The sequence below is a fragment of the Myotis nattereri genome, assembly GCF_964212035.1.
Source record: "Myotis nattereri genome assembly, chromosome: 20".
Lineage (NCBI taxonomy): Eukaryota > Metazoa > Chordata > Mammalia > Chiroptera > Vespertilionidae > Myotis > Myotis nattereri.
Window position 1 is genome coordinate 4,701,150 of NC_138096.1, and position 27,970 is coordinate 4,729,119.

Sequence of the window (27,970 nt, forward strand, 5' to 3'; positions counted from 1 at the left end):
GACTCCAGCCCTAGCCGGTTTGGCTCAGTGGTTAGAGCGTTGGCCTGCAGACTGAAGGGACCTGGGTTCCATTCTCGTCAAGGGCACATGCTCAGGTTGCGGTCTCCATCCCCAGTAGGGGGCGTGCAGGAGGCAGCCAATCAATATATACACTTTTTTTTTTAAAAAAAGTAGCGCATCTATAACTTCACAAAAATTTTGTTCTACTCTTTTGATCTGCATTTCAACATAATTGATTTCCTTGGCCATCCTGTGGGTTTTATTTTATGCATTTGGAGACATTATTCTGAGAAGGGTCTTTCTTCTAGACTTCACCAGAGGGCCCAAGTTGGTCAGGGCAGTCAACAGCTGGGCGGCTGTCCCTGCGGGTGGAAGCTTTCAGTTCTCATTCTTTTTTAAAAAATATATTTTCACTGATTTCAGAGAGGAAGGGAGAGACATCAAGGATGAGAGAGAATCATGGGTCAGCTGCCTCCTGCACGCCCCCTACTGGGGATCGAACCCGCAACCGGGTATGGGCCCTGACTGGGAACCTCCTGCTTCCTATGTCCACGCTCAACCACTGGGCCACACCGGCCGGGCTTCAAGTCTCATTCTTTTTAGGCGCAGCGACAATCTCCACGGGGGTGTGGCCTAAGGCGCAGTGGGCAGGGCGCACAGCCGTCCCCATGCGGGACCCACTCCAGACTCTGCTGGGTGGTCCCCCTTTGGGAACGCGCGCTCAGCTTTATATGAAATCCACATGGTGCGCGGCTGGGGCAGGCAGCGCCCCCAAAGGCCGGGACTCACACGCTAGCGCCCCGAGAGCCCGAGGTCGCCTGGCCCCGCGCCCATGGGGGGCCCCCTGGTGACCATGCTTGCCCACTGGATCTTGGATCGCCGGGGAGCCCCGCTTCCTCAGCCCTGAACTCTGGGCTGAACCGAGCTCCACTGGAGAGCAGAACCGTGGCTAAGACGGAGCGGGAGTCGCACACCCCGGTGGGGGCCCCGTCCGCTCCCTGCCCGGCGGTGCTGTCCTGCCCTGCGCGCGCTGCGCCCCCACCGAGCCAGGGTCCCGTCCCCAAAGGCTCCGGACCAATGGCGAGACCCCCTTCCCGGCCGCGATGGACAGCAGGGTCCCTGGATAACGGGTCCCGGAGGGAGCGCACAGGGCCGGGCACGCGGGGCGAGCTCCCCAGCCTCGCGAGCTCCTCGACGGCAGCGACGGGGCGATGGAGACCTCGGGGCCGAGAGGCGGGAGCGCACCGGCCTTGGAGACCCAGAGAGCGCGCGCCCGGAGAGGGGCGGCCGGCGGGTCGGTCCCCGCCCCCGACGCCCACGTCCGTCCGGCTCCGCAGGGGCCGCGGCCGCTGGCCTCCTCCCTCCCGTGGCCGCTCGGCCTCCCGGCGCCCCCCGCCCCGGCCGGGGGCCCCCTCTCCGCGCGGGCCGGGCGCACTCACATAGACCGAGCGGAGGTCGGTTTTGTCGAAGAAGCGCAGCGCCGTGCTCAGCTCCAGGGCGGGGGAGACGCGGTCGTCGCCCGGCTCCAGCTCCAGGTCCCCGCGCGCCGGCCCGAAGGGGAAGAGCTCGTGGCGGCGCAGGCAGCCCCCCGGGCCGGCCAGCAGCAGCGGCAGCAATCGCAGCAGCGCCCGCGGCCACGCAGCCCGGCTCCGGCCGCCCGCGGTCCACATGGTCCCCGACTGCGGTCCCGCTGCCCGAGCGGCTCGGCGCTGGAGGCTGGAGGGCGGGGACGTAACCGGACGCCCCCGGCAGCCCCTCCCCGGGGAGGGGGGAGGCGGAGAGGGGCCGGGGCAGGGCCGGCCCGCGGGCTGGGCGCGCCCCAGCCGCTCACGGTCTGGATAGGAGGGAGGACGACTCGGCGCCCCTAGCGCTGGTCCCCCGGGGCGGTGGGCGCCCCAGGCAGGGAGCCCCGAAACCAGCTGGGCCCCCACCGGGCGGCCGCTGCGGGGACGGGAGGTGGGAACAGACCACTGGCCGGCCCCGCACGGTGTCCGGGGTCTGGGCAGAGTCGTGAGGAGGACGCAGGTGTGTCCCGGAGGAGTGGGCTATGTGCCCACTGGAGGCTGCCCGGTGGTGTGGGAGGGCAGACCCTCAGGGTCCGATTCTGGTGGGAAGAGGGGCTGGTGCTGGGGGCTGGCAAGATGGGCCCAGGCCAGGAACACATTCCTCTCCCTCCGTTCTTGCAGCTTTTCTTCCCCCATATGTATTTTTTATTGATGTCAGAGAGGAAGGGAGAGGGAGGGGGAAACATCAATGATGAGAGAGAATAATGGATCGGCTGCCTCCTGCACGCCCCACACTGGGAATTGAACGGTGACCTCCTGGTTTATAAGTCGGGCTCAACCACTGAGCCACCCCGACAGGGCCCTTCTTGCAGCTTTATTGGGGAGGAACCCTGGGCTGCCCCATGTGGAAGGCCCGCCAGAAACGGGGTCCCACCCTCCGAGACAGAGCCACGAATGTATAACTTAATTCAGTGTTAGGCGGGGTGCCCAACCAGCCAAGGAGACCTCCGTGGGATGCGGGGGTCTGACCAGGTCTACGGAAGAGGCGGGGTTTCACCAGGGGGCTGGAGAAGGGACAGTCAGGAAAGTGGGGGACATTCTGGGGGTGGAGTAAAGGGCTGTCCCCCAGTGGTGAGTCTGAGAAAAGACTCTTCCAAGTAAAGCCTTTAATATCAAATCTAGGAATTTAAACTCAGAGCTCTATGGAGAGTTCTTGACAACCGGAGGTAAGTGTTGTCAGTGGGGTCCTCAATCCTGGTTGGTTATTAATTTGGCACTGGGTTGCAAGTGGGCACTCAAAGGGGGGGAAAGGTTGAGAAAGGAAGAAAGGTGGAAATTGAGAAGAAATGAATCTAAGCAGCATTACAATGAAAGGAGTAAGCCCGCCTGGCATGGCTCAGTGGTTAAGCGTTGACCTATGAACCAGGAGGTCACGGTTTGATTCCTGGTCAGGGCACATGCCATGGTTGCGGGCTCCATCCCCACGGGGGGCGTGCAGGAGGGAGCCTGTCAATGATTTGCTCTCTCTCCCCTCCCTTCCTCTCTGAAATAAATAAAAATATTGTTTAAAGATAGAAAGGAATAAGACGTGATTATACACTTAATATGCCGGGACAGGGAGAAAGGCTAGAATGGGACGCAAGGTTAAAGGTAGAACCAGGGCTGCCTTTTGAAGTCGGGGAACAGGACGTGGGAGCTGGATGTATGTGACGCCGTGGTGATCTGCAGAGGACAACCGTCCCCCCTGTGTCTGTCACCAGCTAACCCTGAGGACCTGGGACCCACTTAGGAATAATTCTCAGAGTAAACAGCTAATTTCAAATCATAGGTAGGGAGCGTGCGTCCTCAACAGGTAGGAAACATGAAAAACAAGCAAATGAAATACACCCTCTGAACATAAAGTCTTGGATCTACTCATGACATCTTTTCAATTCATTAGTCATCAGATTTGGGCCCCAGGAATGAAGGTGCCTGTCGAGAAGGGCTGGAGGTGGCTAACTGGGCTCACATTTATAAACAGAGCCTTGCTGGGTTCCCACCATTGCCAAGCAGGCCTCCCATGCAAGCTGGCTTCGGGGAGAAGCCTTCATACTGAGCCAGTGCTGATAGAGGAGCTCCTGGAATCACATTTCAACCAATAAGATGGAGACTTTGGCTCCGCCTTCTCGCTGGCCTATGAGACCAGCTCCACTCCAACCAATCAGAACAAAATGTCTTTGGGCCAATCAAACTGTGAGGATTTGGAATGCTAATTTGCATGAGGATGGACCTATGGCAGTGATGGCGAACCTATGACACGCGTGTCAGAGGTGACACGCGAACTCATTTTTTTTGGTTGATTTTTCTTTGTTAAATGGCATTTAAATATATAAAATAAATATCAAAAATATAAGTCTTTGTTTTACTATGGTTGCAAAGATCAAAAAATTTCTATATGTGACATGGCACCAGAGTTAAGTTAGGGTTTTTCAAAATGCTGACACGCCGAGCTCAAAAGGTTCGCCATCGCTGGGCTATGGGGACCTGGGACTGGGACTTCTCTCTCTATAAGTCAGCTCTCCTCTGGCCCACAGAGCACACTTTTCCTTTCTTTTCTTCTTCTTTTTGTTAATCTTCACCCAAGGACATTTTTCCCATTGATTTTTAGAGAGAGTGGAAGGGAGGGGGAGAGACAGAGAGAGAAGCATCAATGTGAGAGAGACACATCCATTGGTTGCCTCCGCACACGCCCCAACCAGGGCCAGGGACTGAGCTTGCAACCAAAGTGCGTGCCCTTGACTGGAATGAGACCTGGGACCCTTCAGTCCGCAGGCTGCTGCTCTATCCACTGACCCACACCGGCTAGAGCCACACTTTCCGTTTTCCCTGAAGCCTTCTTTTCCCAGCTGGAGCTGAAACAGGGATCACAGCTCGCCCGACGAGGGTGGAGCCCCGCGGAGCCGCCATTGTGGACACGGCTGAGCGGCTGAGCGTCTCCACAGCTGGGCTATATCACAACGCAGTTGTTTGCACTGAATACTGTCTCCTCCTTCCCTGCCTTGAGTGGGCGCCAATGACCATCGAGCAAAGTGGCCTCTGCATTGCTTCATTTTCTTCTCTTAAGAGGGCCTGCAATCTGTTGCCCAATCCAGTGGTGTTTGCCTTCAGCGCCCTCCTGGATTGCAGCCCTGAGCTCCCTCTCTGACTCTCCCCGCTGCCATCCACACAGCCTCAAGCGCTGCCACCCATCTCTAGGGCTTCTGGGCCCTGGCACTGCCCGTTCCAACTGCCAGGAACTCCAAATGCAGCCCCTGTTCCAGCATCGGTGGCCCCCTGCCCACGGCACGGGCGCTAACCAGCGTGCACCTCAGATGCCCACCCACCTCTGTCTCACATCAGAGCCCGCTCGAAAGCTGCCACTGGCGCTGGGATGCTCTCAGCCCTCATGAATTGTCACCCTTGTTGGTACTCAGACAGCTTCTGAGACTCCTACTGGTCCATGGAATTCTCCACGTTGCTGGTCCCGAGTAGCGCCTGGGGGCGGCCTGGCTGAAGCGCTGGGCTAGGTCTCAGCTCCCTCCCACCGGCATGGGGTGCTCAGACCAATCATCAGAGGGTCGTCATGCGAATTACATAAGATGATCCATGAAATGCTCCTAGCACGGAGCCGGGCCCAAAGTAAGGACTCCCTTAAGATTAAACCATCATTATTATCTAAGTGTACAGTTGCCATGATTCTTATTCTTATTATTTGTAAATTCTCACCCCAGGATATTTTTTCCCAGTGATTTTTAGAGAGAGTTGAAAGGTGGGGGAGAGACAGAGAGAAACATCGAAGTGAGAGAGACACATCGATTGGTTGCCTCCCGCACATGCCCTAACCAGGGATGGGGATCAAGCCCGCAGCCGAGGTACGTGCCTATGACCGGAATCGAACCCAGGACCCTCAGTCCGAGGGCGGACGCTCTATCCACTGAGCCAAACCGACTAGGGCTGATTCTTATTATTTCAACATTTACTAAGAATCCACCATGGGTCAGACACTGGATTAGGAATTCAAAATACCATGACCACTCAGACACAATTCCTTTTGTGAGCAGCTCACAATCCATCAAGGAAGACAGACAGCAGTAACACAATGGGATGTTAACCATGTCCTAACATAGTTAATACTGTTAACAATTGCAGCCCGGCCAGCGTGGCTCAGTGGTTGAGCATCGACCCATGAACCAGGAGGTCACGGTTTGATTCCCAATCAGGGCACGTGCCTGGGTTGTGGGCTCGATCCCCAGTGTGGGGGCGAGCAGGAGGCAGCCGACCCATGAATCTCTCTCATCATTGACGTTTCTATCCCTCTCTCACCCTCTTTTCCTCTCTGAAATCAATAAAAACATATTTAAAACAAACCAAACAAACAAAACAATTGCACACGCTAGTGGCCTCACAATCGATGCGGGGAAATGAGACGGACAGGAGTTAGATGATGTCCCGGTTTCCAGCCATTAGTGGTAGAGCCAGGATTCGAATCCAGTGAATCCAAAACCAAAGCTGACCCTCCTTCTGCCGCCCGCTCCCACCTTTCCGCAGACGCGTCTCCCTCCACAAGATGTGTTTGCCCGGCTGTTTATAGATAACGCTCATGCTCTATTTACATATGCTCCCGTCCCCTCATTTCATCAGCATCGTCTTGCTGAAGGACGCCCAGGGTGTACTGTAAACTCTGTCATTTCCTATTTATAGCCCGGCTCTCGCTGCACACGGCCCGCTGCTTGGGGACGTGACATCCATGCTGTGCCTCCTGCTAGGACAATGTGGGCTGGGTGCCAGGCCCTCCTTTGGGAGTCATCATTCCAAATACACAGCCCGGCCGGCATGGCTCCGTGGTTGAGCGTTGACTTAGGAACCAGGAGGTCACGGTTCGATTCCCGGTCAGGGCACATGCCCGGGTTGCAGGCTGGATCCCCAGTAGGGGGCGTGCAGGAGGCAGCCGAACAGTGATTCTCTCTCATCATTGATGTTTCCATCTCTCTCTCCCTCTCCCTTCCTCTCTGAAACCGATAAAACTATATTTAAAACACACACACACACACACACACGTAGTGTGCCATCATAATCTTCACCGCAGAATAATTAACTTTATTCTCCACTCTGGTTACTTCCTTGGTGTACATAATAATTAGACAGTTTCCTCTAGCTGTTTCGTGTGGGTTTGTGTGTTTTTTTCGTAGCTGTAGCTAAGGACGGACAGGAGCAGAGCAAGGACGAAGGCCTGGGTGCAGAAGGCCACCAGGCCAGACAGAACAGACAAAACTGGGCAAACAAAGACCCGGCCCCCAGGTAACCTCTCCTGCCCTCGCACGGCCTGGCCTTGTGGGTTAGTCCCCCCGACATTTCACGCCACCCCTTCTGTGCTTTGGACGCTCCTCGACCTTTCCTCCCCTGGCTTGTCCCTAGCCACGGGACAGACCCCCTTGGAGGGGGGTGAGTAGACCCCCTTGGAGGGGAATGAGGGACGGAAGAGCGGCCCCATTCAACTCCTACGTGGGGCCTTGGCACCACCACTCCCTTAAGCGTGAGCGTCTCGAGATAACATCTGGGCCTCGGTTGGGTCTCAGCTCCAGGCCCAGAGAAGCAATAAAACCAGAAAGTGATGTCACCCCTGACGTCAGGACCAACTACGTGACTAATGACCCCTGAGAGAACACACCTGGGGAGCAGATGCGTATCTGTTGAGACCCTCCCCTTGGGGCCTCCCCTAAAATCTCAGTCCTTAAAAGCCCTTAGGACAGAGGACCCAGCCGGCTCTCCCTCTCAGGAGCACCCCCCACCCCGCCGTTCCCCTCTCCCCCTCTCTTCCCAGGCATGTTACTTACCTTCACCTTCCTCTCTTCTGTTCTCCAAGGGCCCTTCTTCTGCCTCTAATTTTTTTCTGAGCCCATTTCTTCCACGGATCACTTCTTCTAACTGTGACTTCAGAGAGGAAGGGAGAGGAGAGAGAGAGAGAGAGAGAGAGAGAGAGAGAGAGAGAGAGAGAGAGAGAGAGAGAGAGAGAAACATCAGTGATGAGAGAGAATCCTTGATCCGCTGCCCCCTGCACGACCCACACTGGGGATCGAGCCTGCAGCCCAGGCATGTGCCCTGACCGGGAATGGAACCCTGACCTCCTGGTTCATAGGTCAACGCTCAACCACTGAGCCACACTGGCTGGGCCCACAATTCCACTAACACTCCGGTTTTGTTTGGTTTAAATTAAACCTTGTGCTTTTGAGACCTGTGCTCCCGTTGACTGTGTCATCCAGGTGAGGCAGAAAGGCAGCATTTAGGAAGCAGTTGAAATCTGTGAGAAGCCAATGCCACTCTTCTGTTTGGTTTATGCAGACAAAAGTCCAGGCCTGTGAGTGGGGAAAACAGCTCAGTGGGCCAGTTCCCTGAAGGAGACAGACGTCTGTTCTAATCTCGCCGTCCTGCGAGGTTTGGCCACTGACCGCCTAGGCCCCAGATGATTCCTTTATCAACCAGATGTCAGGTAGAGCTCCTTGTGTGAGGGTTTCAATCCCAGAGGAATTCCTGCAATTCCTGAATAAGACGATCGCTATTTTAAACAGCCTGTGGTTGGTCAATCATTATCGCAGATACGGATAACAAATTCAATAACAACTTAGCATAAGATACAAGCAGGATCCGGGTGCTCAACATATTGCATTTCCAAAGGAGATCTGGGTCCAAGGTACTTTGGGGGAAACGCGGTGATGTCTAGCTGTGTGTTTGGTTTGGAGGTTGCCGGAGTTCTCGGGATAAAATTTAACCCTTCTGCTTCTACATCCTGTTTCCCCCTGCGCCTCTCACCGGCTTGCTATTCTCAGGCCTCCACCCTAAGCTGCCTCGGTGCCACCGGCCTTCTGTGGTTGTTTTAAAATTTTATCTTGATTTAGGTAATTTTTAGACGTGCGTGAAAGTTGCAAGAGTGATACAAAAATTCCCACATACCCTGCCCCCAGATTTCCACAGATGTTAACATTTTACCAAGTTTGCTTTCTTTCTCTCTGATTCTTCTCTCTCTCTCTCTCTCTCTTTCTCTCTCTCTCTCCCTACACCAGCAGTTCTCAACCTGTGGGTCGCAACCCCTTTGGCGGTCGAACGACCCTTTCACAGGGGTCGCCTAAGACCATCCTGCAGATCAGATATTTACATTATGATTCATCACAGTAGCAACATGACAGTGATGAAGTAGCAACGAAAATAATTTTATGGTTGGGTCACAACATGAGGAGCTGTATTGAAAGGGCCAGAAGGGTGAGAACCACTGCTCTACACACACATGCACACACACGCACATGCACACACACGCACATGCACACACGCATGCCACCTGCTCTTTAGCGGGGTCCTTGCTGTTACAGAGCTATGGAAGGACAACTCCTGTCAACAGTGGGTTTCCTTCTTTGCTTTGGAAGTAAAGCTGACGTCTCCACGTGGCCAGGCAGCCTCTTCAGCTTCCAGAAACTCCAGCAGGGACAAGAGCACACCCAGCTGTTTCCAGAACCTCGGTTCCCAGCCCGGGACTGATTCCCAAGCCTCGATTCCCTTCAAACTGTGCGGACCTAATTAATGTCCTCCGGTCCAGATGGAAGACCTCAAACAATCACCCGCCTGGCTGTGTGCTCAGTGGTTGGTGCCGCTGCTGCTCCTTTTTAAAAAATATATGTTTATGGATTTCAGAGAGGAAGGGAGAGGGAGAGAGAGAGAGAAATATCAATGATGAGAGAGAATCACCTATCGCCCCACCCTGGGGATGGAGCCCACAACCCGGGCATGTGCCCCGACCGGGAATCGAACCGGTGACCTCTTGGCTGGGCTCATCATTGATGTTTCTATCTCTCTCTCTCCCTCTCCCTTCTTCTCTGAAATAAATAAAAATATGTGTGTGTGTTTTTTTTAAATAAAATAGCCCTAATCGGTTTGGCTCAGTGGATAGAGCGTCGGCCTGCAGACTGAAGGGTCGCAGGTTCGATTCTGGTCAAGGGCATGTACCTTGGTTGCGGGCACATCCCCAGTAGGGAGTGTGTGCAGGAGGCAGCTGATCGATGTTTCTCTCTCATCGATGTTTCTAACTCTCTATCCCTCCCTCTTCCTCTCTGTAAAAAAAAAAAATCAATAAAAATATGTTTTTTAAAAAATAAAACAAAACAATCACCCATCCACTCATTTCGGCCCAAATATGGTGCGACAGCATGACCCGGGACACAGGCTCCGGCTGTCAGGGGAAGGTTTACGGGCGTCAGCACTTCTCTGCTCCCAGGAACAGAACGGGAGCCCTAAATATTTACAGAGGCGGAGACGGTGCCCGCTGCGCAGGGAGTTCTGGTTGACTCAGCGGGGCTTTTTTCCTTCTCGGTTTACACTGAAGCTATAGTATGGCCAAACAAATGATGGAAAATGAGAAATGTGTTCAACGGGCTGTTTGGACAACAGCAGAGCTGGCTCATCTGGCCCATCTGGGGGCATTTTTGGTCCCATCTGTTCATCTCAGCTTCACATCCATCCTTTCTTCTGTCTTATAATATTCGGGCTTGTAGGGGCATCTCTCCTGCTTCCCTAAGGCTGAGTGAGTAACCGTGCCTGAAAAGTATATATATTTTTTTCTTTCAGTTGTATGTTACATTAACGTGGCCACTCTCCATTGTGTTTATGGTTCACTAAAATATTTAGACTTAAAAAAAAAACACACCTCCCTTTTCGAAATTGTAAAAAGAATGCACGACTGTTATACAAAATGCAAACATTCAGAAATGCATGAAAAAGGGGAACTTGTCCCCTCCCCTCCCTAAGTCCCACACCCACACCCCAGAGGTAATTTGGAACCTGTACTGGGAACAGAGTCGGGAGTCAGATGGCCTGGGTGCCCGTCCCAGCTCTGCCACTCTTCTCGGACCCTGGTCAGGTTCCTGACGTCCTCATGCCTCAGTCTTGTCATCTGCAAAACGGGACAACAATGCTACCGTCAAGGGATGGTCGTTGGTGCCAATTCAGCACCAACAGGAATCCCACTCGGGGTGCGGCGAAGAAGGAAACTATATTTAGTGCAAAAAAGCTCAATTCTGACCAGCCCAGGTGGCTCAGTGGTTGAGCGTCAACCTATGAACCAGGGGGTCACGGTTCGATTCCAGGTCAGGGCACATGCCTGGGTTGTAGGTTTGATCCCCAGTGTGGGCCATGCAGGAGGCAGCTGATCAATGATTCTCTCTCATCATTGATGTTTCTCTCTCTCTCTCTCTCTCTCTCTCTCTCTCTCTTTCTCTGAAATCAATAAAAATATATATTTTTTAAAAAACACAAAAAACCAGCTCAGTTCTGATTCAGCACAGCTGTGAGGCAGCCCACGACCAGGCCCCTCTCTGCATAGACAGCTCTGCGCTGCTTGGCTCCTCCTTGGTCTGCTCAGCCTGGGAAACAGTCCTCCCTCTTTGGTGGAAAGGGAAAGTGCGCCTCCCCTGGGAGCTGGTTTACAGAGAGGGAGAGAGGGAGGGAGGGAGGGAGGGAGGGAGAGAGAGAGAGGAGAGAGAGAGAGAGAGAGAGAGAGAGAGAGAGAGAGAGGAGAGATCCCTGCCCCTGGTTCCTGTTGGTCTGTTGTCATGCAAATGAGGACTTCATACCTTCAAAATTTGGTTGGTTCAACAGGCACTTTCCTGGTCAGAACGGAGCTGCTCTGATTGGTCGGTGAAGATGTTGAGGGGGCAGCTCCTATTGGCTGGGGAAAGAAAGCCTTGGTCCTATTGGTTGGAATAGGATGCCAGGAGCTCCTTTATAAGGGCTGCTGAGCTGGCAGAATCACAGCGCAGGCAGGCAGCTCAGTGCAGGCTTCTCCCCGAGGTGCAGTTTGCGTGAGAAGCCCCCGTAGAAATGGCTGCTAGGGTCCGTTTTTTAAACTCTGAGTCCACTTGGTCACCCTTTTCAGTAGGTGCCTTCTTTCTCAGGGTCCACAGCAACCACCTCACAGGGTTAAATGAAGATTAAATGAGCTGCATGGCTGGCGTGGCTCCGTGGTTGAGCGGTGACCTGTGAACCAGGAGGTCACGGTTGGATTCCCATGTCCAGGTTCTGGGCTCAATTCCCAGTGTGGGGCGTGCAGGAGGCAGCCGATCCATGATTCTCTCTCATCATGGATGTTTCTCTCTCTCTCTCCCTTCCTCTCTGAAATCAGTAAATATACATAATAAAAAAAAAATAGATTAAATGAGCTATTACATGTCAAGCGCCTGGAGCAGTACTTGACTTATAATAAGCACTCTGTGTGTGTTAATTATTGTTACTCATCTGTTACTCGGGAATATTATAAACACGTATCTGATTAATTAGGATATAGGATTAGCTACGGTAACAGAAACCCCAAACTGCAGCAGCTCAGATAACGTAGACGTTTCTCTCTTTTTCTGGAAGCGGTTGGAGGAGTGGGGCAGGCAGGGAGTTGCCTGAGTTCGGACAGCAGTAAAGTTTTGTCCCCTAAGAGGGTCCCTGTCAGCATCACAGCTTCTCTCTGGGGTCCGCCCACAGGAAGGGGACGGAGGAAGCGAGCGACAACTCTCTTGGTTTTGGAGGAAGTGGCCACTTCTGCTCACATCCTGTTGGCCGGATTTTAGACCTTCCGTCAAGCCTGGCTCAAGGGAGGCTCTGCCTGCCGCCGAGGTGACCCCCTAACCCCCACCCCGGGTAACACGGGTCGGGGTGGGGAGGCCAGCAAAGCTGTGGGGGTGCGGCCTGTGGGTGCCAGCAGCGGGCCTCCCCTTTCCTTTTCCATTCGGCTGTGGTTTCCTGATTTGAGAAGCTGCGGGAGGAAGTTCCCTCTCCAGAGACGGGGCTGTGCTGGCCTTGCACGCAGAGTGGCCCTGCAGCTGCTCCAGGCCCACAGCCCGTCCTGCCTCTGCTCCTCCTGCTGTCTCTTCCCTCGTCTTTGCAGGTTCCACTGGGTATTAGTTAAAATTCAGCCCTAGCCGGCTGGGCTCAGTGGATAGAGTGCCGGCCTGTGGACAGAAGAGTCTGGATTCAATTCCCGTCGAGGTCACGTACCTGGGCCCTGGTTGGGGGCAGGCGGGAGGCAACCCACTGATGTTTCTCTCTCTCTGTCTCTCCCTCTCCCTTCCACTCTCTCTAAAAAATCAATGGAAAAAATATCATTGGGTGGGGGAAAAAATTCAATCTGATAGCGATTTGATCAATGTTTTAGGAGGGGAGTAGTTAGTATTCACTAATGTCCTATTACATTTATGTTTCACATTTCTTCTCATAGGAGATGTTCAAATTGACCATGTGTCAGGAAACAGAGTAGAAAATTTCCAGGTTTGCCCTAGCCCGTTTGGCGCTGTGGATAGAGCCTGGGCCGGTGGACTAAAGGGTCCCGGGTTCAATTCCGGGTTAAGGGCATGTACCTCGGTTATAGGCTCAATCCCCGGCCCTGGTCAGGGGCAGGGGCAAGAGGCAACCAATGAATGTGTCTCTCTCACATCAATGTTTCTCTCTCTGTCTCTCCCTCTCCCTTCCACTCTCTCCCAAAAAATCCATGGAAAAGTATCCCCGGGTGAGGATTCACAAAACAAACAAAACTTCATGCGTGGTGTGTAAAAACAGCTTCAGCAGAGGGCGCCAAAGCCTGTCCTTCCTCCACCTTCCTCCTGGCTCTTCACCCTCAAGAAAAAGATTTCTTTATCCCCGGAGAACAGCCCGATCTAAGACCCACAGCAGGAAAGCCGCAGTAAGATGTTCAGGGGGAGAAAGGCCCAAGCGTGGTAGAACTGGCCACTTCCAGGTTTCCAAATTGTTTACGGATTTTGTGCCAGTTCTGTTTTTTGTGTGTTTTTTTAACATATATTTTTATTGATTTCAGAGATGAAGGGAGAGAGAGAGAGAGAGAGAAACATCCATGATGAGAGAGAATCATGGATCGGCTGCCTCCTGCACGCCCCACACTGGGGATGGAGCCCATAACCCAGGCATGTGCCCTGACTGGGAATCGAACCCTGACCTCCTGGTTCATAGGTTGACACTCAACCACTGAGCCACACTGGCCAGGCTTAACCTTTCCTATTTACAATCCTACATGTCGCTTGTACTGTTTAGTCTAGAAGTAAACCCTTTCCCAACAAAAAGGGACATGAAATGTCCATGAAAATTTAATAAAAGGGAAAGGAAATGTACAGTGGGGCCTTGACTTAAGCGTTTAATTCGTTCCGAGATTGAGCTCGTTAAGGAAGGAGCTCGTTAACTCAAATTACTCTATCAACTCAATGCAAAAAATCAGCGGCGAGACAGCTGGTATCTCAAAAAACTCGTTAGTCAGGACACTCGTAAGTCAAGGCCCCACTGTACATTAAAAATGAAAATTGAACAATAATTATAAGCAGCAACAAAAGCAAAGAAAAAAAAAGAAGAAGAAAAACCACAAAAATATTCACAGCACAATGTTCTGAGGTTTTAACAGTAGGAAACTGACTCAGATTCACCCAGTCTCTCCTTTGTTTGTCAGCTGAGAGAGGCAGGACTAATCCTACAGGGATCACAAGAGAGGGTTGTAGGTTGAGAAGTGAATTGTTCGAGATGGTGAGACCCCTGGATGAGGCCTGGTCCATCCACGGGCAGTGGCAGGGAGGGGACGGATGGGGGGGCGGGCGGGGAGCAGGGGGGCAACTTCCTCTCCAACCCACAGGGCTTCCTCAGCGGTTGTCTGTGGTTCCCACAAAACCCACCTATCATTTAGTCAAGCCTGTTAATTAGGGGGCACAGATCTGGACGGCTGTCTCTCCCCGCTCCCACCCCGTCCCGAGCTGGCTGTGAGCCAGGAGGCTGAGCCCGTGGCCGCCACAGACCCCGGGACCTCAGCCCTGCGGCCCTGGGCCCGGCCGCCTCCATTCCTGCGTGGACCTCACTCGGTTTAACACTCACGGCCACACAAGGGGGAGAACGCATAAGGCGTAATTTCTAGATTAGGAAACGGAGGGTCAAAGGGAAATAGAACTGACCTGTGTCACCGGCTGTGGATTCAGCCACGCCAGGACCACGCGTGCCTCTGGGTACCCAGGTCACACACCGCAATGCCCTGCACGCCAGGCCTCTGGGTCCAGCATCCCTGAGCCAGCTACCGCCAGATCTGTCCACCTTCCATCTCTCACTCTGTGATTGTTTCACGGGTTACTTTCCTTTAAAAAAAACAACTTTTTTTTTTTTTAATTGATTTCAGAGAGAAAGGGAGAAGGAGAGAGAGCGGAATATCAATGATGAGAGAGAATCATGGATCAGCTGCCTCCTGCACGCCCCACACTGGGGATCAAGCCCACAACCTGGGAATGTGCCCTGACCGGGAATCGAACTGTGACCTCCTGGTTTATATATCAAGGCTCAACCACTGAGCCACACCAGCCGAGCGAGAGTATCCTTGTGTTATTATTTATTAATTATTGTATTCAAAAGTGGACAGCCCTGTAAACCTACTCTTGCCCCATCCTGTCGATTGGAATTCTAAGCGACCTCTTTGAGCGTTTCTCTCCCATGTGCACATGAGATACTGTATACCTGTTAATAAACTTGGGTTTTTCTGGCCTTGTTAATCTGTCTTTCATTACTGAGTGCCATCTGAGAATCTCTGGTGAGTAGAAGGACATTTCTTCCCTGCCCTAAACTCTGCCCTGATGGGACGTTTTTTCTGTGAACAACGTGGTTGAGAAGTGAATCGTTGGCGATGGGAGACGGAGAACCGAGTTTGGACCCTATAATACACCCATGGAGACACGTGCAGGAATTCACAAAACACTGTGCGTGAAAGGTCTGGTTCTAACACCTTGGAAAGGGTGGGTGGCTGGTTTGCTTGTCTGGTTTCCCTCGAGCCTTCTCACCGCACCAGCCCCCGTCCTGACCTCAGGATGCTCCCAAACCTGCTCGCTCTCCCTCCTGGCAGCCACGCGGCCTGTGAGGTCAGACCCTCTCTCTTCACTTTACCAAACGCTTCTTTTTCTGCCCACACCCCCAGTTCCTGCTTGTCTCCAGAGCCCTCCCCCTCTCCCCCCAACTCTACTTCCTCCTCATTCCCGCTTGGTCCTGTGATGCTCAGCCCTGGAGCCGGCGACTCACATGTCTAAGTGGCTGCTCGTCTCAGGGCCATGTGCCTCTGAGTCGCTTTGGCACAGAGGGAACGGGGAAGGGGGAGGGGGCCAGCCCAGCCCACAGCCCTCACCACCGACGTGCGGACGACAAGAGGCCACACGCCAACCTGACGAGCTCAGGGAAGGCCTGTGTGGGGGCCTTACAAACTCAGAGACCTCAAATCACCATAAAGAATGGTCTGAAGTGAAAACTTTAAAATATATATATATGTATATATATATATATATATATATATATATATATATATTGATTGATTTCAGAGAGGAAGGGAGAGGGAGAGAAAGATAGAAACATCAGTGATGAGAGAATCATGGATCGGTAGCCTCCTGCACGCCCCACTGGGGATTGAGCCCACAAGACGGGCAGGTGCCCCGACCGGGAATCGAACCGTGATCTCCTGGTTCTTAGGTCGACGTTCAACCACTGAGCCACACTGGCCGGGCTCATTCTTCCCTCTCTGAACACAAACCAGTCACTCTGCACACAGAGGGGCAAGGCCAAGGAGGCCCTGGGTGCGCTGGGCCCACGCACGGCATCTTCTAAGGCCAGCCTTTGTCTGCCCCTCAGCAGCCTGGGCCTGAACCGGGAGGGTGACTGAAAACTCCATCCACCCCAGGGACAGCCCCACACACCGGCCAACACGCGTCCACAATTCAGAGACGATTTAAGGTGGATCCCTGCGCAAGGCGGCGTGAGGTCCCCCCAAAACTACGCATCAGAAGGGACAGAGAAGTTGCCTGAAGTCCCCCAGCTGACAGCAGCCCTAAAAGCCAGGATGACTAACAGTGACCATTGGTGATGCTGAAACTCTCCAGAACTTCAATAATAGAAACTGTACTTAGCCGATCGTGCCAGAGGGGGGGAAAAAAGTCCTTTCTATTCTCTCTACAGAAAATTCCGCTGCAGACTCATGCTCATACGAAGACCGTGTGGCCAGGAAATGCAGGGACTTCAGAGATGCCTGGACCCTTAACAAGTAAAAACGTTGCATGATTCTCCTGGATTTTGCAATTTGTTGTTCCATATAAATATTCACCGTCGTACCCAACTTTGTATTTGCAGCGTTTTTGTTTTTTTCCTTTTGTCTAAGAGGGTCTCTAACTTTGACTCTGAATCGGCAGCTCTTGACTCAGGATGCATGGAATGCATAGAGAGATGGGCGCCCCCAATCCCTGTGCCCCACACCCTAGAAGCAGGTCTTGCCGACGATGTGCGTCCCTGTTTTCCTGCGTAACACGGGATGGCTGGACGGTGCCCTTCTCCCAGGGGGGTGTCGCAGGAGGTCCGTCTTGAGGTTTCTTGGAAAACCCTTGCCTTCCTGATACAGGAGTCGCTCTTTCTGTCTTCTCCCCATTTCTGCCTTGAATGCCAATGCGGCATCGAGGGCTGCAGCAGCCATGGGGCACCCACAAGGGAACCACTTGGAAGATTAAAGCCAATATATGTGCTCAGGGTAGGAACGCAGATTGAAAGAGCCAGGGTCCCGGATAGATTTTGTGTGTGTGTGTGTGTGTGTGTCTGTGTGTGTGTGTTTGTTGAACTCATGCTTGTAACAACTGACTTCTAGATAATGTAAAAAACAAACAACAACAAAAAAAACACACAAGCATTTATTTTTGTTACTTTTTAAAATATATTTTTATTGATTTCAGAGAGGGAGGGAAAGAGACAGAAATATCGATAATGAGAGAGTATTATTGATCGGCTGCCTCCTGCACGCCTCACACTGGGGATCGAGCCCCCAACCCAAGCATGTGCCCTGACCGGGAATCAAACCGTGACCTCCTGGCTCATAGGTCGACGCTCAACCACTGAGCCACGCCAGCCAGGCACAGGCATTTATTTTTAAACTATATGCCAGGTTTTCTGTTCTTTGCAACTGTCTCCATTCTGAGCGAATACAGGCCGTTTCCAGTGTCCGGCATTGTGTGGCCACTGATGCAAACCAGCATGTCCAAGCCCGGGGTGGGGGCAGTGTCGTCAAACCAGTTCTGCAGCATATTTCCCCCGGCACTCCTCTTTCTGAAATCCTGAAGATTTCACGAGCTACCTAACATGGCTTTTAATACATTCTTTTTCTGCTTAAATTAATCAGTTAAAAAACAAAACAAAACCCGGATTAGGTCATCAGGGTGGGTCCTAATCCAACACAACTGGTGTCCTTATAAAAACATTTTGGACACAGAGATGCGTACAGAGAGAACACTGTGAAGATAAAGGCAGAGAGTGGGATAAAAAAAATTAGCCAATGTCTACTTCTGTTGCTTGCAATCTAGAATCCTGAGAAATGCAGAAATTGACACCAGGAGTGGTGGCAGGGACACATCCTCAAGGAATGGGGAGAATTTGAGATTGATGACCTGGTCTGGTTGGATCTAAAGGCAATAAAAATTCAAGAGGTTTTAAGACAGTTCAGGACACAAGTTGCCAGCAACAGTGAAGGACCCGCTGAAGTTAAGGCAGCGAAAAACAGAGAGAGCAGCGTGAGGCACCCAGAATCCAGAACTGTGGATGGAGCGGTAGATGACCTGGTTAGAAAGCTTCAAAAGTGAATGGCAGGGTCTTCAATCCTGGTTGCAGGGAGTCTGAAAACCAGGGACCTGCCGACTCTGAAGAGAACACATTATCTTTTGCAACCACAACGAAACCAAAAGGGAGACCTGTGGGTTCCTGATTCACATCTGCTAGCAGCTTCACAACCTTCTCCCCTCCCATTGATAATCAGGGAAATGACGGGAAACAGTGAGCATTGGGAGACTCTGAATGGGACATACGACGGGACTGAGGACGCATAAAGCACACAGCTTCCCTTCTCCCTGCGTAGGGACACTGTTCCTCACTTGCTTCAAGACCTATAATGCTTAGTGATTGAGCATCGACCTATGAACCAGGAGGTCACGGTTCGATTCCCGGTCAGGGCACATGCCTGGGTTGCGGGCTCCGTCCCCAGTGTGGGGAGTGCAGGAGGCAGCCAGTCAATAATTCTCTTCATTGTTGATATTTCTGTCACTTTCCCTCCCTCTCTGAAATCAATAAAAATAGATTTAGAGAGAGAGGTGACCTCCAAAGGGAGGGATGGGTTGTTGAACCTTACACCATTGACCACAGTAAAGAGATACGATGCTTAGAGGCCCTCTTTATGGAAGCAACATTCGTCACAGCCCAGGCCTCTGATGACAAACGACATTCCTTCAGGATGAGAAACAGAAAGGTAGTTTGGGATGTCCGGGCAAGTACTGGAAAGACATTGGTAGCTTCTGTCCTAAGGAAACTTCTAAGTGGAGAGACTGACAATTATGCAGAGATGCTCTGTGAGGACACAGGTGGCGCACCCAGCCTACGCCGAGTGGGCGATGGGTGGCGTGGTCTGGGAAGACTTCCTGGAGGAAGTGACCCTGTTACAGATGAGGATTTGTTCCGTTTTGGGAGGCTAGTGTGGAGAGAGTTTTCTTGGCCTGGGAAGTTGAGGAAGAATCGGGTCCCTAGCTTTGGTACTAGAGGAAGCTGGGTGTCCCCTCCTTGAGCGCTCTACACTGCGGGCACCCCCAGGACAAGGCAGAGAAGCGCCCCAGGGGCAGGCCCGCTCAGCCACGGTGAACCAGGGACTTGTTGGTCCAGGAGGGACCGTCCTACTTAGGCGGGTTGCATTATAACTGGAGGCAGGACCAGAGAGCGGTGCCACTTCCCTCGCAAGTCCTGCGGCTCCGGCCACGGACACCCGCGCGCACTGGCTCCCCCTAGGCCCCCCCCCCCCCACCGCCCCGTGCACTGAGAGCAGGCAAGGGGTGCAGCGTCCCCACCACGCACACCGTGTGCCATGGCGTGGGGAGCACGGCGCGGGTCTCCGGGAGCCGATGGCCGCCTCTTGTACCAGTCCTTCCTTCCGAGTTCACAAACTGGACCTCAAGCCTTGGGCATTCCTGAATTTAGAAAGAAACGTCACCCCAGCGTGCGCAGCCACGGAGCCGTAAAGTTTTAGTTTTAAAGGAAAAAAACACTTGCAAAGTTTGTTGTTTTCGAAAAGCTTGAACTTCTGCAAAACAACAAGGAATCATCAGAAAGCGCGAGACGCTGAGCTCTGTCCCCGACGGGTAGATGGTCGGCAGGTCTGGGAGGCTTCGGGGTTCCGGGGTGAGGGGCGCGGAACCGGAGTCTTTGGGGGCGCCGGGCGGAGACGCAAGGGGCGCGGCACCTGGGGACGCGCGGGGCGGAGACGCGCAGGGTGAGGGCGGGGCGCGCAGTGTGGGCGCCGGGACGGGTGGGCCCCAGGGGCTGGCGGTGGGGCGCGCATTGCGGGACGCGCGCGGGGCGGGGACGCGCAGGATGGCGAACGGGACGGGGGTGGGGAGGGAGGCGGGGACGCGCAGGGGGGACGGACGGACGGAACGGGGAGGCGGGGACGCGCAGGGTGGGGCGCGCCGGTGGGCCCACGGGACTGGCCGCGGGGCGCGCGCGGGGCGGGGGCGCGCGATGCGTGCGGAGGCGCGCGGGGCGGGGGTGCGGCGCCGCCAATCCCAGACAAAGGCCGCCCCGTGCATCATGTGGTGCCGGGAGGAAGTCGCCTCGCTGTCTTTCCTCCCGCAGCCGGACCCGGGCGGGGCGATGCGCGGAGACCCCCGCGCGGACGGCCCACCCCGATGAGGCCCGCGCCCCCGGCCGCGCCGCTGCGCCCCCGGCCCGATGGCGGCCCCGCGCTGGGACCCGCTGCGCAACGACTCGCTGCCGCCCACGCTGACCCCGGCCGTGCCCCCCTACGTGAAGCTCGGCCTGACCGGCGTCTACACCGCCTTCTACTCGCTGCTCTTCGCCTTCATCTACGCGCAGCTCTGGCTGGTGCTGCGCTACGGCCACAAGCGGCTCAGCTACCAGAGCGTCTTCCTCTTCCTCTGCCTGCTCTGGGCCTCGCTGCGCACCGTCCTCTTCTCCTTCTACTTCAGGGACTTCGTGGCGGCCAACGCGCTCGGCCCCTTCCTCTTCTGGCTGCTCTACTGCTGCCCCGTGTGCCTCCAGTTCTTCACGCTCACGCTCCTGAACTTGTACTTCACGCAGGTGCGTGGGGCGAGCGGGAGGCGCCCGCCCCTGGCAGGTGGCCGAGCGCGGCGCTCCGTGCGCACGGGGCGGTGGGTGGGGGGGCGTCGCGGAACCAGGGCGCTGAGAAGGGGGGCAGAGGCACTGGTTCTGGGGCGTCTGAGCCTCTTCTCCCTGCCTGCTGGCCTGTGTCTCAGGTGATGCCCTCCCAGCCCCGAAAGAGGTGGAGGAGGCCGCCTGTGAGTCCCTTCTGCTCCCAGCAAGGCACCCTCCGATGGGGGTGGGGCCCTCTCCACGCAGGACGTGGGCAGCATCTTCTTGCACAAGGCAGAGCTGGTACCGATGGCAGACACTGGAGGACGGGAACTCTAGAATTTCTCCGCCGACCTCTGACCCCAGCCTGGAAAGGTCACCTGCAGGCCTTTTTTTTTTTTTTTTTCCCAATCCTCACCTGAGGATATTTTTCCATTGATTTTTAGAGAGTGGAAGAGAGAGGGAAAGACAGAAATATCAATCAGTGTGAGAGAAGCACATGGATTGGTTGCCTCCTGCGGGGTGGGCGGGGAGGGGCCAGGGGAGCCTGCAACCGAGGTACTAGGTACGGGCCCTTCACCGAATGGAACCCTGGTCCCTTTGGGCTGCAGGCTCTACCCACTGAGCCAAACTGGCTAGGGCCAGACTGGCTTTTTTTGAGTGACAGCAGGTGGGAGGGGTGGTCCTTGTTTGGATGGGACATTCACAGCCTCCAGCCTGGAGCCCCCCTGAGCTAGGACTGGCTAACTCCCTCCCCAAAGTGCCACACCCAGCCCCCTGAGCTGCTGCAGCCAGGGTCAGGCCCAGCGTGCGCCCGGACATTGACGGGGGTGCTTTTACAGGAGTCATTTTATGGGGAGTGTTGTTAATAAGCTAATGGGAGAACATGCCGTGGAGTTAATGAAAGTGGAGTCTTTGTAAAGTACTTTGCAAACACTTGTGTTTCGCGTGGCATAAAGTTTAATAACATGGCCACTGCCACATCCTCGCCGCCTCTGCTTCTCAGGTGATTTCCAGGCACGAAAATGTCCGTTTTCACAAGGACTCTGCCCCAGGGCAGGGCACCCAGCATGCCCCCTGCCGAGGGTAATTTGAGAGCTGCCTCACGGGACAGCCAGCGTGGCTCAGTGGCTGAGCATCGACCTATGAACCAGGAGGTCACCGTTCAATTCCCGGTCGGGGCACATGCCCAGGCTGTGGTCTCGATCCCCAGCAGGGTGTACACAGGAGGCAGCTGATCAGTGATTCTCTCTCATCATTGATGTTTCTCTCTCTCTCCCTCTCCCTTCCTCTCTGAAATCAGTAAAAGTATTTTTTTAATTAAAAAGAAAAGAAAGATAGAAAAAGGATAGATTTCACTGGTGTAGTGGAAGTCCCTGACTAAAAGTTTGGAGGAAATAGCATCTGTACTGTTTTTAGTAGCTATTATATCAAAATGATCTACACCAAAGCCTTCTTATTAGTCCTGCGTATCAGCATATTTTCCAGTCCACGAATAAATGTGTATGATCTCTCCAAATACTACTTTTTAAAAAGATATAATATTTTTACTAGAGGCCTGGTGCATGAAATTCGTGCACTTGGGGGTGGTCCCTCAGCCCAGCCTGCGCCCTCTCGCAGTCCAGGAGCCTTCGGGGGAATGTCCGACTGCTGTGGAGGTGGGAGAGGCTTCCACCACCACTGCTGCACTTGTCAGCGTGAGCCCAACTTCTGGCTGAGCAGCAGTCCCCCTGTGGGAGCACACTGACCATCAGGAGGCAGCTCCTGCGTTCAGTGTCTGCCCCCTGGTGGTCAGTGCGCATCATAGTGACTGGTCGTTCCACCGTTTGGTCGATTTGCGTATTAGCCTTTTATTATATAGGGTTCGGAACTGGAGGAGGAGCATTAGGAGCTAAGTGTGGCCGTGGCCATGGTGACTGCGATGGCCAGCTGGTTGGCGTGTGGCCTGGACGAGGACAGAGATGACCTGGTCGTACAGGAGCCATCAGGAAGAGGGAGTGCAGGGGAGCCCGGGTGCCTTCATCACTTTGGGGCAAGAAGAGGAAGAGGAGAGGAAGAGAGAGGGAGAGAGAGAGAAACATCCATGATGAGAGAGAATCATGGATCGGCTGCCTCCTGCACGCCCCCTACTGGGATCGAGCCCGCAGCCCAGGCGTGTGCCCTGACCGGGAATCAAACCTGTGACCTCCTGGTTCATAGGTTGGCGCTCAACCCCTGAGTCACGCTGAGCCGGCCAGAGCCGGGCTTGCTCACCGTGGGCTGTGACAGGCCCCCAGGCCCGCAGGTTTGCGTAACTTCTGCAATCTGTCTGGAGGAAGTGCGCACAGAGGAACCGCGGGAGAAAATAGCAGATGTGTCAGGCGTGCCTAACCCTTGGGCTCCGGAGGTTCCCTTTATGCTCGAGAAAGCGCCCGTGTCACAGCTGAGCAGTTTGTGCCCTTGGAATCGTGGTTTGAGAGCACACACGGGATGACTGGCAGCAGCAGGGACCGCATGCAGTGTCCCAGGTCCTCCTCATCCTCACAAAAACCCACCCGGACTGTTACTCATCCCCTTTTACAGCTGGTTTGGCTCCGTGGATAGAGCATCGACCTGCAGACTGAAGGGTCCTGGGTTCGATTCCCAGTCAAGGGCAGGTGCCTCGGTTGCAGGCTTGATCCCTGGCCCTGGTCAGGGCGGGTGTTGGAGGCAGCCAATCGATGTGTCTCTCTCACATCGATGTTTCTCTCTCTGGCTCTCCCCCTCCCTTCCATTCTCTCTGAAAATCAATGGAAAAATATCCTTGGGTGAAAATTAACCAAAAAAAAAAAAAAAAAATGAGGGACTTGAGGCACAGAGAGGTTAGGTAATGGTGCCAGAACCACACAGCTGCGCATTGATGGGGCCAGGATGCGAAGCCAGGGGAGCAGCCCCAGCGTCCACACTCTTGGCATCTCTAGATGCCCCCGTGCCATAGGTGGACACAGCTGTGGTCCGTATACGGTGGGCCGCCACGCCTCGGAGGACCATGACCTAGAGCTGTGTTTTGGCGTCCACACGTGGCAGACATGTCACGAGGGGTTAGCAAACCGGTTGCAGAAGGGTATGGAGACCAGGCAAGATGGGACCGGGTGTTTGTGAATGAGAGTGGGCGTGTGCGCCCGCCGCCTGTGTAATAACGCCACGTTCAGGGCCCGTGCAGAGCGGGAGGGAGTCCCGAGCGGCGATGTCATCTCCGCGGTGTCAGCTGACTGTGTCCCCAACCCGCCATGTGTCCTGTCGTTGCAGGTGATCTTCAAGGCCAAGTCGAAGTACTCTCCAGAGTTACTCAAGTACCGGTAAGTGCCGGGGGTTCCGGGGGGGTGGGGAGCAGGTGAGCGGCTCCGCGGGGGCCGCCCCGACAGGCAGTAGGATTTCTGGGTCTCGAGGCAGATTCCTGGGTGAGTGTGCACGTGTGTGTGTGTATGTGTGTGTGTGAGCATGCACAAGTGTGCATGTGTGTCTGTGTGCACGAGTATGAGAATGTATGTGAGTGGGTGTGTGAGTGCATGTATGTGCAAGTGTGCATGTGTGGGTGTGCACGAGTGTGTGTGTCTGTGTGTGAGTGTGGGAATGTATGTGTGAGTGCATGTGTGAATGTGAGTATATGTGTGAATGTATGAGTGTATATGTGTGTGTGAATATGTATGTATGTGTGAGTGTGTGTGTGTGTGTGTGTGTGTGTGTGAATGTATGAGTGCATATGTGAATGTGAGTGTGTGAGTATGTATATGTGGGTAGGAGTGTGTATATGTGAGTGTATGTGTGAGTGTGATAGAGATCTCCAGTCAGGAGTCTGAAATCTTACGTTGGAAATGACGGAGGAAGTGTGGTCATTGGGAACTGGAGGAGGAGCGTTAGGAGCTAAGCGTGGCCGTGGCCATGGCCGTGGTGACCGCGATGGCCTGCTACTTGGCACGTGGTCTGGACCAGGACAGAGATGACCTGGTCATACAGGAGCCATGGCCGCAGGAAGAGGGGGTGCGGGGAGCCCGGTGCCTTGGTCACTTCGGGACAAGAGGAGGAAGAGGAAGCAGGGGCTCCCCGGGGACGGCTCGGAGCAGGAGGCGGCGGGAGCTCAGGTTGTGGAGATGGCGCCGCGAGGGTTACACCCTTGAGCTGGCGAGTCGGTCGTGGGCCTGAGAGATCGGGGTTGGCGGGGACCGTAGGCCCCGTGGAGGAAGCCGTTTTCTAGAATGTGCTGTTGGTGAAAGGAGAGGCTCTGGGTGAGGAGAGAGGCCGCAGCCGACGGGCGTCGCTGTTACTTACTGTTTTCAGTTGATGACACCGAGGCTCACGCAGGTTCCCAGGGGGCGGGTGGTGAGCTGCTCGTGGAACCAGCTCTGAGCTGAGCCCGTGCTCCGGGCGCGTCCTCATTCACGGTGACATCCACGGCATTCGGTCCTCAGGCCGCCCGGGGCCGGGCCAGGGGCTCCAGAGTTCGGGCACCTTCCTAAGGGCACAGCCTGCGATTGAGTCCTGGGCCGCCCGCCTCCAGAGCCCACCACCGAAGTGTTTGTCGCCCGGCCAGTGTGGCTCAGTGGTTGAGCGTCGACCTGTGAACCAGGAGGTCACAGTTCGATTCCCGGTCAGGGCACATGCCTAGGTTGCAGGCTCCATCCCCAGTGTGGGGCGTGCAGGAGGCGGCCGATCGATGACTCTCTCTCATCATTGCTGTTTCTCTCTCTCTCTCTCTCTCTCGCTCCCTCTCCTTTCTTCTCTGAAATCAATAAAAATATATTTAAAATAAACAAACTAACAAAAAAGCCCTAGTTGGTTTGGCTCAGTGGATAGAACATCAACCTGCGGACCAAAGGGTTCGAGTCCAGTCAAGGGCAGGGAAACCTCGGTTGCAGGCTCTTCCCCTGCCCGGGCCCTGGTCGGGGGCGCGTGCAGGAGGCAACCCATCCATGTGTTTCTCTCACATCGATGTTTCGCTCTCTCTCCCCCTCTCCCTTCCTCTCTAAAAATCGGTGGGAAAATATCCCCGGGGGAGGATTAAAACGCAGACAAACAGAAGTGTGTGTGAACGTGGGCCCGTCCTGCTTCACCATAAAAATACCAGTGTTCTTCCAGATTGGCCCAGACTGGGCAGCTGTGGTGCCCTAACCTCTCCCCCTCCCAGGCTGCCCCTGTACCTGGCCTCGCTGCTCATCAGCCTGGTGTTCCTGCTGGTGAACCTCACCTGCGCGGTGCTGGTGAAGACGGGGACCTGGGAGAGGAAGGCTATTGTCTCCGTGCGCGTGGCCATCAACGACACCCTCTTCGTGCTGTGCGCCGTCTCCCTGTCCGTCTGCCTCTACAAGATCTCTAAGATGTCCTTGGCCAACATCTACTTGGAGTCCAAGGTGAGGGTGCAGACGGGCCCCCAAGAGCCGGGTCTAAAAATAGCGGCCGGGTCCGTGCTCTTCACACCTGACCTGCCAATGATTAGCCACACGCCGCGGCCGCCCAGACGGGGAGGGGCGGAGGCCACTGAACTTGGTGTGCGAGACGCGTTCCGTGTGGGGGGCTCGGGGCGGCGGAGCGTGCAGGATGGATGAACTCCTGGCCTGGAGGTGCCATGGTTGCAACCACCGTTTTACTCCATTTATTTATTTTTAAAAATACCTTTTTATTGATTTCAGAGAGAGAGGGAGAGAGAGAGAAACATCAGTGATGAGAGAGAATCATGGGTGGGCTGCCTCCTGCACGCCCCTCACTGGGGATCGAGCCTGCAACCCGGCATGTTTCCTGACCGGGAATTGAACCATGACCTCCTGGTTCATAGGTCGACGCTCAACCACTGAACCACACCAGCCAAGCCTTTTTTTTGTTTTCATGTTTATTGTTGAAAGTTTTACATGGATTCTCCTTTTCCCCCCCATTGACCTCTTCCAGCCCATTCCCACCTTCCCCCAGGCCCTCACCACCCCATTGTCTGTGTCCACGGGTTATGCATATATGCACAGAAGTTCATTGGTTGATCTCTTCCCACCCACCCACCCAGCCTTCCCCCTGAGCTATTATTCTAAGCAAAATAAGCCAGTCAGAGAAAAGCATCACAGGATCTTACTCCCGCGTGGAATCTAAGGAACAAAATAAGCTGATGAACAAAAACAGACCCAGAGACATGGAAGCACAAAGAGACGGTCAACCAACCGCCTGCCTTTCCTGTTCTGGCAAATGGCCCAGGTTTTAACCTGCTGGAGGCACCTGCACATCCACCCCCAGGCTTTGCAGTGTCCGTGGGCAGCTCACTGGGGGTTTTAGGAAGGGCTGTGGGGCGCGAGGTCGGGGCAGGGTCTGCGGCCCGAGGGTGGAGGGGTCGGGGAGGAGGCTGGTGTCCGCGCCTGGAGTGGGCGCGCCCCTCACGGCTCCCGCGTTGCAGGGCTCCTCCGTGTGCCAGGTGACCGCCGTCGGCGTGACCGTCGTCCTGCTGTACGCCTCCCGCGCCTGCTACAACCTGTTCATCTTATCCTTTTCTCAGAGCAAGAACGTGCATTCCTTCGATTACGACTGGTACAACGTGTCCGACCAGGTCAGTGGGCGCGACGGGGCGTCCCCTGCGGCATCCCACGTAGCAAGAGTGTGGAGTTCTTTGCTTTGGCTGCTTAAACAGCTGGGTGACCTTGAGAGTCGCCTGTGTGGGAACCGCATCCTCATCTGTAAGACGGATGTAGTACCTGTGAAAGCAGCACACACACACACACACACACACACACACACACACGCCCCTTCTCCTTACAGTTCAAATGCTTCCGTAGAAATGGAAATGGTCTTACTGCAGGGTGAAATTTGCACAGGTAAAACCAGTTATATTCAGGTTTTGAAAATACATGAAATTACAAATACTTTTTAAAAAATATATTTTATTGATTTTTTTACAGAGAGGAATGGAGAGGGATAGAGAGTTAGAAACATCGATGAGAGAGAAACATCGATCAGCTGCCTCCTGCGCACCCCCTACTGGGGATGTGCCCACAACCAAGGTACATGCCCTTGACCGGAATTGAACTTGGGACCTTTGAGTCCGCAGGCTGATGCTCTATCCACTGAGCCAAACTGGTTAGGGCTAGACTTTTTTTTAATGGCGCACGAGTACCAATAGCGTTTGAGGAAATCTAGACGAAGGGGACTGAGGACATTCAGGTGTTCGCGAAAGCTCATTTTCTCAGTGGTCTCACTGTGTTTCTCTCTTTGTAATCTGTTCTGGAAATGCATAAATTATAAAGCAGATGAACAAAGGTCGTGAGATATCATCTGGCATCCTTGTTCAC

The 27,970-nt window shown here is 54.3% G+C and overlaps 2 protein-coding genes across 4 annotated transcripts in view; one reads left to right on the forward strand and one right to left on the reverse strand.

Annotated features, from left to right (window-relative positions):
* NID1 (nidogen 1) overlaps positions 1-1,670 on the reverse strand; it is a gene marked incomplete at its 5' end in the record, with an annotated part of 40,569 nt that extends 38,899 nt beyond the window's left edge. Inside the window, one exon of the mRNA XM_081114516.1 lies at positions 1,440-1,670. Coding sequence (XP_080970642.1) covers positions 1,440-1,670 — 231 coding nt within the window. The remainder of the gene's footprint in view (positions 1-1,439) is intronic.
* Positions 1,671-20,086: 18,416 nt separating this feature from the next.
* The window catches only part of GPR137B (G protein-coupled receptor 137B), a 499,787-nt gene continuing 491,903 nt past the window's right edge, over positions 20,087-27,970 (forward strand). Inside the window, exons 1-4 of one of the 3 annotated variants that reach the window (XR_013997263.1) lie at positions 20,087-20,681; positions 23,961-24,010; positions 25,837-26,059; positions 27,181-27,231. Coding sequence is in view for 2 of the 3 variants with exons in the window: in XM_081114339.1 (XP_080970465.1) it covers positions 20,313-20,681; positions 23,961-24,010; positions 25,837-26,059; positions 27,082-27,231 (792 nt within the window). In the remaining variant the exon portion in view is untranslated. Of the gene's footprint in view, positions 20,682-23,960; positions 24,011-25,836; positions 26,060-27,081; positions 27,232-27,970 lie in introns of all 3 variants that reach the window. The other 2 variants (XM_081114340.1, XM_081114339.1) reach the window with 2 other exon arrangements.